At 42.0% G+C, this 12,905-nt stretch overlaps 1 protein-coding gene across 1 annotated transcript in view; it reads left to right on the top strand.

Annotated features, from left to right (window-relative positions):
- DROSHA (drosha ribonuclease III) overlaps positions 1 to 12,905 on the top strand; it is a 99,897-nt gene that overhangs the window by 71,447 nt on the left and 15,545 nt on the right. The window contains exons 24-28 of the mRNA XM_040977429.1: positions 337 to 439; positions 3,980 to 4,050; positions 8,069 to 8,113; positions 9,494 to 9,651; positions 10,963 to 11,068. Of these exons, the coding sequence (XP_040833363.1) occupies positions 337 to 439; positions 3,980 to 4,050; positions 8,069 to 8,113; positions 9,494 to 9,651; positions 10,963 to 11,068 (483 nt within the window). The remainder of the gene's footprint in view (positions 1 to 336; positions 440 to 3,979; positions 4,051 to 8,068; positions 8,114 to 9,493; positions 9,652 to 10,962; positions 11,069 to 12,905) is intronic.

Raw genomic sequence — 12,905 nt, 5'->3', positions numbered from 1 at the left:
TGCCAGATTAAAGAAGAAAGATGTACAGGTAAATGGCAGTTGGAAGTCTTCTTAGCATTGTCCTTTATGTTATCACATGGAAATCTGTTTTGCATGCTGTAGAAACCATTTGTACCTTGTAACTGCAATCAGAGATGCTGCTAACTTCCCAAAGTTGGGGCTGGGTTTGAGTCTGCCCAGGCATACTTAGGGAACCCAAGGATTCATGGTCTGGTAGGAGATTCTTACCAGCCAATGGACTTGTGACCATCCTGTGCCCTCCCCCAGCAGATGCTGAGTTATCAGAGATGAGATTTTAGCAAACTCTTTAACTTCTTGCCACTTTGAATTTTGTAGAAACTTGAACTGGATCGATTTATGCTGTATGCTCATGGCCCTGACCTGTGTAGGGAATCGGACCTTCGACATGCTATGGCTAATTGCTTTGAAGCACTTATAGGTAATTAATGTCTATGTTTATAATCCATTTTCATGAATATCTGAACTGTCTAAAGAACAAATTAGTCAGTATGGATACGTGCATAGGCTCACTTGTTCCCAAATCATGTAAAGCCCCCAGTACAGACCCTTCACCTGATTTTGGAGCCGTTTTAGCTCCTCCAGAACGGCAACCACACTTTGTCCTTTTTGCATTTTTGGTGCTAAATTGATGTTCAGTGTCATGTGTAAGCTTAAATTTATTGAATGGAAGAGAATTAAAATGGAGATGAAATACTTTCCAGATTTGATTCAGGATCACGTACTTATTACATAGACAGAAAGGCCCCAATGTCTTCTTTGACCACTGGTTCAAGAGTTCCTGATGAAAACCTTAAGTCTGTGTAACTGTTATTCACAAATCTAAAGCCAGACTGATGTAGACACTTTGCGTCTTACTCTGGTACTTTCTTCCTTTTGTCTGTAACCAGCACGTGGCTAGCAGTTGTTAGAGTGGTTCTGAAGAGTTTAATTAGTGGGTGGTTGCAAATATGCTCTCCAATGAAGTGTTAAAGTAGATTGACACTTTCTTGGTTGATTTTTTTTTTTTTAGTAAATGACTAAGTACATTTTATTTTTCAAAGGCTTTTCAACTTCTGAATCATTTTTGCCTTCCTCCTTTGAAAATGAATATAGAAACTTCCCAATTATAATTTCATGCTGATGATAGTACCAAGAGACTGAGAGACTTTAAAATGATTCAGTCTTTTCATCTTTTTCATCAGTATGTCTATTTTTTTTTTAAATAAATATGTGTATTGTCAGAAGGTTGGGACTGGGAATCGCTGTGCTTTGTACACATGCTGTTTTTGGCTGTGAGTGTTACCGTTAGCTCCCAAGCCAGGCAGACACGGCTTGGTCACCTCTCCGATCATTTGTCAGAGCTGCTACTTTGGTGGCTTATCTCAGCTCACCGATGTGCAGTTTCCCCAGCTGTAAGAAGGACACAGTAGCTCTTAACCTCCCAGGGTTCTAGAAAGAGTCTTCCCTGGCTGTGCCCAACTTGGAGCAGCATCTCACTTCCTTCAGTGCTCTCCCAGCTCACCTCATATGAAACCAAACCCAGTCGGTCTTTTCCAGTACTCTTCTATTGACACACTCCGTTTAGGGGAAGGCAAACATGTAGCACTGCTTTAAATAGTGCAGGGAACATAAATTGGCCCCCTAACCACAACAACTGCTACTATTATTGTGATTATTATAGTCTGAACTATTAAAAATAATTAATATGGGCAGGCAGAATGGCTCAGTTGGCTAATCCTCCAGCTATAAGCATCAGCATCCTATATAGGTACCAGTTCCTGTCCTGGCTGCTCCACTTTCTATCCAGCTCCCTGCTTGTGGCCTGGGAAAGCAGTGGAGGATAGCCCAAAGCCTTGGGACCCTGCACCTGCACTGGAGACCTGGAAGGAGCTCCTGGCTTCGGATTGGCTCAGCTCTGGCCATTGCAGCTATTTGGAAGATCTTTGTCTCTCCTTCTCTCTGTAAATCTGCCTTTCCAATAAAAATAAAATAAATTAGAAAAAGTGAAAAATAGCAAATATTCAGGTTGAATATCTCTAACCTGAAAAATCTAAAATCTGAAATTTTTTTCAAATCTAAAACCTTTTGAGCTTCTTGTGACACTCTGAGTGGAAAATTCCACAACTAACTTAACTGACAAGTAATAAAATGAAAGCACACTAAAAATATTGCATAAAACTACCTTTAGGATGTGGGTTTGAAGTGTGTTTAGGGGCCGGTGCGATGGCTTAATTGGCTAATCCTCAGGCTACAAGTGCCAGCATCCCATGTGGTCATCAGTATATGTCCCAGCTGCTCTTCTTCCCACCCAGTTCTTTGCTTACGACCTGAGAAAGCAGTGGAGGATGGCCCAAAGTCTTGGGAGACGTGGAAGAAGCTTCTGGCTCCCGGTTTTGAATAGGCTCAGCTCTAGACATTATGGCCCTTTGGGAGTGAATCGGCAAATGGAAGATCTTTCTGTCTCTCCTTCGCTCCATAAATCTGCCTTTCGAATTAAAAAAAACTTTTAAAGCCAAAATTAAAGAATTAAAGTGGTGTTTCATATTAAGCTGCTTTCTGCAGTGCTGGCATCTCTTATGGATGCTAGTTTATGTTCCATCTGTTCCACTTCAGGTCCAGCTGTGTGCTGATGCATCTGGGAAAACAGTGGAGGATGGTGCAACATTTTGGCCCTTGCACTTACCTGGGAGACTATTAAAAAGCTCTATGCTCCTGGCATCAGCCTGGCACAGCTCCGGGCTTTGCGGCTGTTTAAGGAGTGGACTATTGGATGGAATTTCTCTCCCGTCTCTTCTCTATAACTCTGCCTTTCAAATGGATTGATGAATCTTTACAACAAAACAAAAACACATGAAATGTAAATGAATTTTTGTTTAGCCTGGGTTCCTATCCCTAAGATGTCTCATTATGTATGCACAAATAATCTCAAATCTGGAAACAAAACAAAAAGCCCCTGATATCTGAAACATACCAGGCATCTGGATAAGGGATATTCATCCTGTCTTTACTTATCAAACGCCATGCTAATTAAGTGTCTTGAGATACGACATGAAATTACAGCCTTTCTGAACACAGGTGTAAAAGTTTGATTTTAAGAAAATAGAATGCCTACTCCAGAGTTATTTGATCACCAGTTAAAGTGTTACTATAGTCCTTTCTGATTCTTATCCAAGCTCAGCATGTGCAGAGAGTTTAATTGTTTCAAATTAAAGGCTAAAGTTACTGATTTTTTTTCTTAAAATTTAAGATTTGAAAGGATTGTATAGAGCAAGAGAAACAGTTATCTCCCACCTGCTTGTTTACTGCCCAAAGGCTGCCTCTACCGGCATTGGGTTGGGCTGAAAGCCAAGGGTCAGGAGCTTGATCAGAGCCTCCTTTGTTGATGTAGGGTCCCAAACACTTGGACCATAATCTGCTGCTCTTCTGTTTATTAGCAAGGAGCTGGTTCAGAAGTGAGGCGGCTGGGATAGGAACCAGGGCCTGTGTGGGTTGCCTGTCCGGTAGCTTGTGGTTTGGGCCATTTCGCCGCAAGATTGGCCCCATCCTGATTTTCATTTGCGGAAACCTTCATTGATCTAGACATGGGTTTTGTCTGCCAGGTTTGTTTCCTAGATGCTTGTATGTATTTTGCCTGAGACGTAAGGTGTAAATTCAGAAAATGAAGCAACATCTTCTTAGTAAGGCCAAATATTTGTGCTTCATTATCTTATTAATGTTTATATCTGCACTTTTAGTAATAGTTCATATTTGGCCCCCTTCTCCTTATATTAGGTTTCGATTTTAGTTAAAGTCTAATTTATTATTCAGAACATAGCTTAAAAGAGGGATAATGTTACCTTTAAAACAATTGCTTCTGAACTTGTCAATTTTTTTTTTCTGTGAGTGGTTTTGGCTTGCCTTTTTGCTTTTTATAGAGATCTGTAATTTTCTCTGAATATTAATGCAGCCTTCCTTTTGACACTGTCTTCCTTTTATCTAGGAGCTGTTTACTTGGAGGGAAGCCTGGAGGAAGCCAAGCAGTTATTTGGACGCTTACTCTTTAATGATCCGGTATTTATCTCGAATCATTTGATTTTCCTCAGTTATATATCATTATGGAAGATTGTATTTCAGTTGGTCTTTGTGTTTTGAAGAGTCTCTAGCAAAACAAAATCTACTATAAGTGGTAGATTTCAAGTACATCAAAAATAGCTTATTCAGCTCTTGCAAATAGAAAGCTCTCATTTTTTTCTTTCACCTGAACTTCTTCCTGATGGTCACTTGTAAATTGAATGTAATTATGAATAAAATAGAACCTCTCCTCATTTTAAAATACTACCTTAAAGTTAATTGTGATTTTGCATTTCTAACCAATGGGTGCTTACTCCATGCAGGGTTAGTTGGAAACAATAGCCATTTGGCGTTTCTGTTTATGGTTGTTTCTAGTAACTTATGTGGACTAGACAAATATTTATTTTTGGAAAGTCATTTTGTAGAGAGTTTATGACAGACCCATAAATAAAGTTTATGGAAATATTTTTTTAAAGATTTATTTATTTTTATTGGAAAGTCATATTTTCAGAGAGAAGAGACAGAAAGCTCTTCCATCTGCTGGTTCACTCCATAAGTGGATGCAATGGCCAGAGTTGAGCCCATCCAATCCAACGCCAAGAATTTCTTCCTAGTCTCCCACGTGGATACTGGGTCCCAAGGCTTTGGGCCATCCTCAGCTGCTTTTCCAGGCTACAAGCAAGGAACTGGATGGGAAGTAGAGCAGCCAGGATACGAGCAGTGCCTGTATGGGATCCCGGCCGGGTGCAAGGCGAGGATTTTAGCCACTAGGCTACCTCGCTGGGCCCAGAGTACATGTTTAAAAAGCAAATTATAGCTTAAGAAAAGGGATTCTAAAAATAGTTTTTAATGTTACTAAAGTATTAAGCCAATAATAATTCCAAAGATACCTTTTTGATCCCACATATATTAAAGCATACTGGATTTTGTGTGTGTGTGTGCCAAAACAAGTCAATTTAACGTTTAAGGGAGAGGCAACTCAGTATTCCAAATTGAAATGTCATCGTAATGGAATGAAATAGCCCTCATGGAGCAATAAAATCACAGGAAGGCAGCGCTTCAAGCCTTTGTGAACCCTTCAGCTCAAGTGGCTGTCAGTTGCTTGTACTGTATTACTTTGGGTAGTTTTTAAAAAGGAATCAATAGTTTTAAAAAATGTGACCCAGACAATGTTTGTTTCTGAGAATTTTTCCTTTTTTGTTTGTTTTTCTGGGGACTTGTGATAACTGTGCTATGTGTGTCTTCCAATGGGACCATTATCTGCACATGTCTCCCATACCCTGTTTTCACCAGGTACATGTGTGCATCTTGATGTGTGTCTGTTGCAGATGGCATGCATTCTAAGATTTTTTTCTCAAATCTTTAAATCTCAAATCTTTGTTCTGGCCTTTTGTGTTTGGTTAGCAGCCCCATCCACTTCTTCACTGTTTGTGTCCCACAGCCTTGCACGTGTGCGCACTCACCTGACACTTGCCCCACGCTCTCCTGCCACTCCACCTGCAGCCCCCAGGCAGTGTATTTCTGCATTCCTAAATGACACATGGTTTTACACCTTCTGTTCTGAGTTACCTCGGTCTGTATTTAGATTCTTTTCTCCCCATAAACTGCCTCTGTCCTACTTGTCTGCTTGGCAGGCTCGTCTTGCCATTCCAGTATGTAGTGCAGTACTAGCATGCACGGTGTTCAAGAGATGTTCAAAGAATGAAATGAGCAAATGAGATTTTTAAAAAAGTGAGCATTATCTTACAGCTGGGACAGCTGAGATTCTGAATTCATTTGCATGTGTCTTTTATGAAGGCTTAGTAATGGATGGTCTTTCTATTTCAGTGTTTTCAGGAACACTAAACTGGACATTCTAGTGTGTTAGACATCTCCATATTTGTTTTTGTTTTTTTTTTTTTTAAAGATTTATTTTTATTATTTTTTCATTGGAAAGGCGGATATACAGAGAGGAGAGACAGAGAGGAAGATCTTCCATCCGATGATTCACTCCCCAAGTGAGCGCAACGGGCCAATACTATGCCGATCCGAAGCCAGGAGCCTCTTCCGGGTCTCCCACGCGGGTGCAGGGTCCCAAAGCTTTGGGCCGTCCTCGACTGCTTTCCCAGGCCACAGGCAGGGAGCTGGAAGGGAAGTGGGGCTGCCGGGATTAGAACTGGCGCCCATATGGGATCCCGGGTGTGCAAGGCGAGGCCCTTTAACCACTTGCGCCACCGCGCTGGGCCCTCCATATTTGTTTGCATCTCTCTGTGTCTGTGAGCTGTAGTGTGGCGAGATGTCAGTGGACCATGGTGGTTTTTTTGTCTTGTTTTGTTTTGTTTTTTTTAATGATGGTGTTATCACAGGCTAATCAGCCAGAGATAAACCCGTAGGCAGGGTTAGGTTGCCACACCCGGTGGGCTGAGGAGAGGATGCTGAATGCCTTCAGGAGTGTCTCTTTTCCTTTCTTGGTTGCCTGGTGGGAGGCTAGATTAGAAGGAAGGGATTAATTTGCAAATGGGTGCTATTGTTGTGACAAGACAGCATTGCAGTCCTGTGCCATCTGACTGTTTTTCAGCCCCAGATTTTCACTGGTTCCATATTTGAGTCTTTGTGTACATGGTTTATTCTGTCCCTTCTTTCCCTTTGTTTTGAGCAGCCCGATGGCTGCAGAGGATACTTTTGAGTAGGTTTCTAGGCTTCTTTGGCTCATCCTTGAGGAAAGGGAGAGGTTGAGTACATAGATGGCCAACGTGGAATTCAAATGAAACCCAGGCAGCCTGACTAGAGCCTTCCCTGAAACTCTGCTGCCTCGTCTGTGGTGAAAGGCCATGTCTTACATGGTCACGTTCTGTGTGAGGTGAAGATTCCTAGCAGGTGCTTTTCTGGAGTTGGGACAGGGAGGAAAGGTTAGTGGTGTCGCAGAAATGAGTCATCCAGTCCGAGATGGTGGAGCTGTGCAGAGGAGATGCTGACGCAGAGGCCAGGCAAGGGGCTGCAGCTGGAAGATACCTGCTTCGGGGAGAAGGAAGAGAACTAAGGCAGCGAGTGGCACTGAGCGGAATTCCTGTGACACAGAAGGCTGGGCTGAGGTTGCAAACTGGGTTATGAGAAGTCTTTGAAAATGCCTGTAAAGACCAATCTGATATTTACACACTGTTTTTAATATTGACAAAGAAACCCCTAAAGTATTTTATTAGGATACAAATTGTACAAAAATACTACATTTTAAAGATTTCATTTTTATCATCCCATGTCACACATGACTCTTAAATTTTCTTCTGCTCCCTCCACAAAGGCGTTTTAATGAATATTTTTCTCTACATTTTTTATGTCATTTATTTCAAAAACCTAACATCAGGACCAGAAAGTAGATTAAGTCAGAGACTCCCTAGAGTCTGAAACCGGAGTGAAGACACTTTAATCCTGAGGAAATTCTAATTATAACTGCCTCTAGATTTAACTCAATGGATAAAATAATGTACTAGGGTTTGCCATAAAATTCATTCATTACCATATTTCAAGTAAACACTTGTAAATGCCCACAGTAAAAGTGCGGTCTCATCAATGTGCGACTTTATGAACTCTGGGGTATTTTCCACTCCATCTTACAAAGTGCCTATGCTAATGAATTAGTGCCTAAAATAAAAGACATTTGAGATGAGCTTTAATTACAGGAGACACAGCTGATGCACATTGCAGGGGAATGGCAGGCTCAAAAATATGATTAAAACAGCAGCTTAATCCAGTGTATTAGGTTAAGCAAATGTGTAACTTAGTTTTAAAAGGTGTCTTTGACTTCTGCCGGTGAGGGTGGTGCCTTTCCTCCCCAGCTTAATAGGCTAATTAGAGTCAGTACAGGCAGTTTGAGTGGTGAATACACTTTAAAAAAAATTAGTTTGCTACCACTATTGAATTTGCAATAAGTGGAGTCAGCATCTGAAATAGTTCAGTATTTCAAATAATGACATTTTATTTAGTACTCCAGAGTGTGTTAAATGACTCCCCTGAGCACTAAAGGCACCACTCTATTTTCCAGGACCTGCGCGAAGTCTGGCTCAATTATCCTCTCCACCCACTCCAAGTAAGTGTGACCTTCCTGTCTACAGCGTGCTTTACAGTGCCAGCCCCCCCATCCCCTCCCCGTCCTGAATATCCCGTTGCTCCCCTCTGCGGCGCTGTGAAACTTAGGTGTCAGAGCTGGAAATCTTGGGAGCAAATAACGCAGGGTACCCATGCTTGGATGGCGCATGCGTGATCCAGGATGGAAAGGGAGGTGCTGGTCGGGAGAGCTGCTCAGTAGTCCCAGACACACACCCCATCCCACACACAAATGTGGCACTGCACTACATCTTCATGCCTGCTGCTGTGGGAAATACACCTAAGGACGGACACTAAATTAGCATTGTCTAATTATTGCATTCATGGTGGCTTAGAAATCGTGGGCTTGGAATCAGATAAGAACATTTGGACAGTGTGATGGCCTTTTACTCAAGATAATGGCATTTAAAAGATCTTCCCATGTGGTGACACACTGCTTTCCCGGTTTATTCTGTTTTAAATGGCTACTTCTGTGCTTTTGTTTCTGTTTTAAGATAAGTGCATATGCAAACTGACATGCATGATTCCATACATGTATATAAATAAGGAGAATCTTGATTGGTAGAGTCTCATGAGAAGCTTTCCAGTAATAAGAGTATTATTCACATATTCAGAGTACTTTAAAATATTTTGTGAATGGTAGGAAGTTGCCCACAGTTGTTGGAAGTGTTCATTTTAGCTAAACTTTCCGTGTTTGCTCCCTGCCAGTTGTTATAGGCTGCCTGTTGTGGGCAGCACCACCTGTCTAGTGGTAGACTAATCTCCAAAGTCAGCTGAATTCAGTCTTAATGATGCTCATCTGCCAGAATCATTTGGTCCCTTGAAAACGCACAGGAGTCGAGGCACTGTAAGGCTGGGGTTCTCAAAAGGCAGGCCCCCAGACCAGCAGCATCTGCGGTCCCTGGGAGTTTTCTCAGACCGGCAGATTGTCCTCACTGCAGACAGAGGAAACGGGCTCACTCTGGGGGTAAGGCCCTGCCATCTGTGTTTCCCAAACCCTGCAAGCATTCTCCTAACTCGAGCGCCCAAGGACTCCTGCCCTGCCGGATGTGTGTACTGTCGACCAGCTGTTCTTCAGCTTGAATCTTCCTGGGAGAGTTGGTATAATGGTAGGGATTTTGAACTAACTGTGTACAGTACTTGGCCCTGAAATGTGATAGAAGATTGGAAAATATTATTTGAGCCTTCTTTAAATAGTGGGTTTGTTTGCCATGCTAAGAGATGAGGAGGAAACTGCTGTGTTTTATCGGCGTTACAGAAATTTCAAGCCACGGGAGGAAGAGTTTTGGAAGGCACTGTCCTAGTATTGATAATTACTCTCGTAGCCAAAGCTGCATGTGATTTTTTTCCTGTTTTCCTGTAGCTGCAAGAGCCAAATACCGACCGACAACTTATTGAAACGTCTCCAGTTCTGCAGAAACTCACTGAGTTTGAAGAAGCAATTGGAGTGATTTTCACTCATGTCCGACTGCTAGCAAGGGCATTCACACTGAGAACTGTGGGATTTAACCATCTGACCCTGTGAGTCGGAAGTGCTCACGTAGCCCTGACATGACTGTTGAGAAGAGGCAGTCCCAGAGCTTTGCTGCATGCCCTTCAAAGGAGCTGGGATTCCAGACGTGTTTCCAGAGAGTCACATTGTGAGATAGATGAGCCATCGGCCACTGGTGTGAACCAGCGGAGATGTTCCAATCCAGTGTCTGATCTCATTGCCATACATACAGTTTCTTCGTGAAGGTTAAGAGCATGTGAAGGAAGTAGAAACTCCCTAGGCAGGCACAGATATTAAATATTTTAGTGTTTGCAGGCCCGTGGCTTGTGTGTGACTTGAGTCTGCCAGGTAGCTTGAAAGCAGCCACGAGTGAAACATAAATGAGGGGCCTAGCTGTGCTCCAAAACAGCTCTGTGCATAGGACAGGCCAGGGGCTGCCTGCGACCTCTTTAACTGCTCTGGAAGAATGATTTGATGATGAGTTAGTGAAATCCTTGAGAAAATAAGCTACATTTTTATCTTTACACTTGCTATTCAGTGTTTGGCTCTCCTCACCCACATTATATATTCTGAGCTGTCTATAAAGACTTTATCAGATTCTTTTTTTTTCTTTTTAGCCTCCTTAAACTGATTTCAAATTTGAATAATAGGATATATATTTTATGGCTTGAGCAAAGAAAATATTTTAACTTTGGGTACAAGATTGTTGTTGTTATTACGCTTTGTTTTTTTTTTTTTTTTTAAGATTTATTTTTATTTGAAAGACATGGTTACAGAGGGAGAGACAGAGAGAAAGAGATCTTCCATCTGTTGGTTCACTACCCAGATGGCTATGACAAGCCAGGCTGGGCCCAGGTCTAAGCCAGCAGCTCAGAACTCCAGGTCTTGCATGTGGGTTGTGGGTTCCTAAGAAGTTGGGCCATTTTCCACTGCTTTTCCACACTCATTAGCCGGGAGCTGGATCAGAAGCTGAGCAGCTGGGCTCCAGCTAGCTCTCTGATAGGGCTAACGGCATCGCAGATGGCAGCTTAGCTCGCATGACGACACTGCCATGCTTGTACTCTAGTGTTCGGTTGTTACCAGCTTCTGAGCAAGTTCTGTTGACCAGTGTTTGATCAGTGGTCATTTAGTCCTTTCATAGTGCTCATTCTTTTATGCATTGAAATTCAACCGGTTTTAATTCAGATCCTTTCTTAATTGAGGACCTTTAAAGAACTAAAAGTAATTTTGTACTTCAAAAGAAAAGAAACACATTACTTTAAAAAAAATTCTAGAACTTATTTCTTGAAATCTAGAAATGCTTATTGCTATCTACATTGGTGTTTGTTTTTCTTTTTCAGAGGCCACAACCAGAGGATGGAATTTCTGGGTGACTCCATAATGCAGCTAGTAGCCACAGAGTACTTATTCATTCATTTCCCAGATCATCATGAAGGACACTTAACTGTGAGTCTGTGTTAAACTGCTCCCTCCATGAGGGTCAGTCACATGGAGGGAGGGAAAGGCCAAACATAGGTTGTTGTAATTGGTGAGTTAGTTCTGAGTGACTTCAGCATATCACCAGGCTTTTCTCATTTTCCCTAATTGTATGCAAAGCAGATCTCCAATGAGAATTTATTTTATCTGTTTCTTCATCTAATGGTTGCTTACCCTGTGTAGGACATGTCACAGGGGAAGCAAAGTTTAGTTGGACACTGTATCTGTCCATAAGGAATCTTAAAATTACCAAGAGATTAAGATATAAATAACTACAAATACTTTAAAAAATACTATATATGTATACATGTATTATGTGTGTATCTACGCATAAAATATTAACCAGTATAATTAAATGCAAAGTGGAATATGGGAAATACTGTAAAGAGACATGAGTAAATTGGATTGCCTATGCAGTTTAAAAAAGGTGTGTTTCAGCTGTGGACTTCACAGAAGAGCTTCTTGGCATGATGTTTGGATCTTTCAAGAGGGCAGGATTTGGCCATTGGGAGTTGAGGGAGGAAGTTTCTGTGCATTGGACCTGCCAACGCGAGGGCAGGGCCTGCAGGCTCAGAAGGCTGACCGGCAGCAAGGGGGTCACACAGACAGGGTTTGATTGATGAACAGAGCAAAATGGTCCCGATTCCCGTCACTTCTGTTTCATTTTGTCACACTTTATTGAACAATTTTATTTGCTGTGTACTGTTTTTACTCTGTGAAGCTGATCAATAATATACCTGGACTAGTGAACCAAACGTAACTGGAAGCCAGACAGGACGAACCCTCGGGCGTCTGAGGCGTAACCTTGAGGAGTGCCTTGGGTGCCGTGTGGTGACAACAGATGCTTTTGTTGGGCAAACAGTAGTGGCACGCTGTGTGATACTCTGTTAGCCCAGTCTTTTTGTTTCTTTGTTATGTTGAAGTCAGTAACTGGTCTCTTACACCTTGCATGTTTAATATTTGAGTGAATGTTTTGCCTTGTCTTAATTCTGCAACTGTGAACTCCAGAAATAATTTACGTGAAATATAAATATTGGAGTTGAAGGGAATATGATTTGACTGTGTTTTGATGTAACTTTTCCATGGCATTTTCCTCAGTGATTTCTCTGCCGTGTGCTGTTATGAGCACCGAGGAATCAGTGGTAGTCTTGTTTTAAGTCGACACTCTGTTTACCATTTAAAGTTGACTGCTTTTGGATGGATACAAAATGCTTACTTCTTTAGTGAATATTCATAACCAAATGGGAGCAATTATGAGAAGTGGGATAGTCCCTAGCAACCTGCTGTCCATCAGGAAGAGTGTAGCTTGTGTGTTGGGTTTGCTGTGTTAGAGAATGGACTTCATAGGGATCAGGTTATCTGACCTTTCTGAAAAATGGCTGAAGCAAACCAGATAGGCCGAGGTAGTACCTTCCGTTGGAGAACATTATGGAAAATGTGTGATTTGAGTACATGCATTCATTCTTGCCATCCTTATACAAATTGTGAACTCTAGATTCTTAGAGAAACAGCATGTTCTAGATGTGTTAGTTCATGGGTTCCCATTGCTCATTGTATGCACTGTCCTCCACACCTCGCAGCACTGAAGGCATCATGAAAGCAAAGCTGAAGCAGGTGTGAGTGCTGCGTGCGGTGTAGGCATGAGTCCTGTCCTTATTCGCTGCAGCAGATCCATGTTCCAGTTCACCCCAGCCTGTGTTCCCTCCTTGCTAGAGTCTCCCTTAGGCAGTCTTTGCCATGCACCTTGTTGGAATATGCCTTCACCTCACTTTTGTTCTGAGCTCCCTCTCCAGCTGCTTTCTCAGTG

The sequence above is a fragment of the Ochotona curzoniae genome, unplaced genomic scaffold, assembly GCF_017591425.1.
Source record: "Ochotona curzoniae isolate NIBS_2020 unplaced genomic scaffold, NIBS_Ocur_1.0 contig_2754, whole genome shotgun sequence".
Lineage (NCBI taxonomy): Eukaryota > Metazoa > Chordata > Mammalia > Lagomorpha > Ochotonidae > Ochotona > Ochotona curzoniae.
This window is presented reverse-complemented; position numbering and strand designations above follow the sequence as displayed.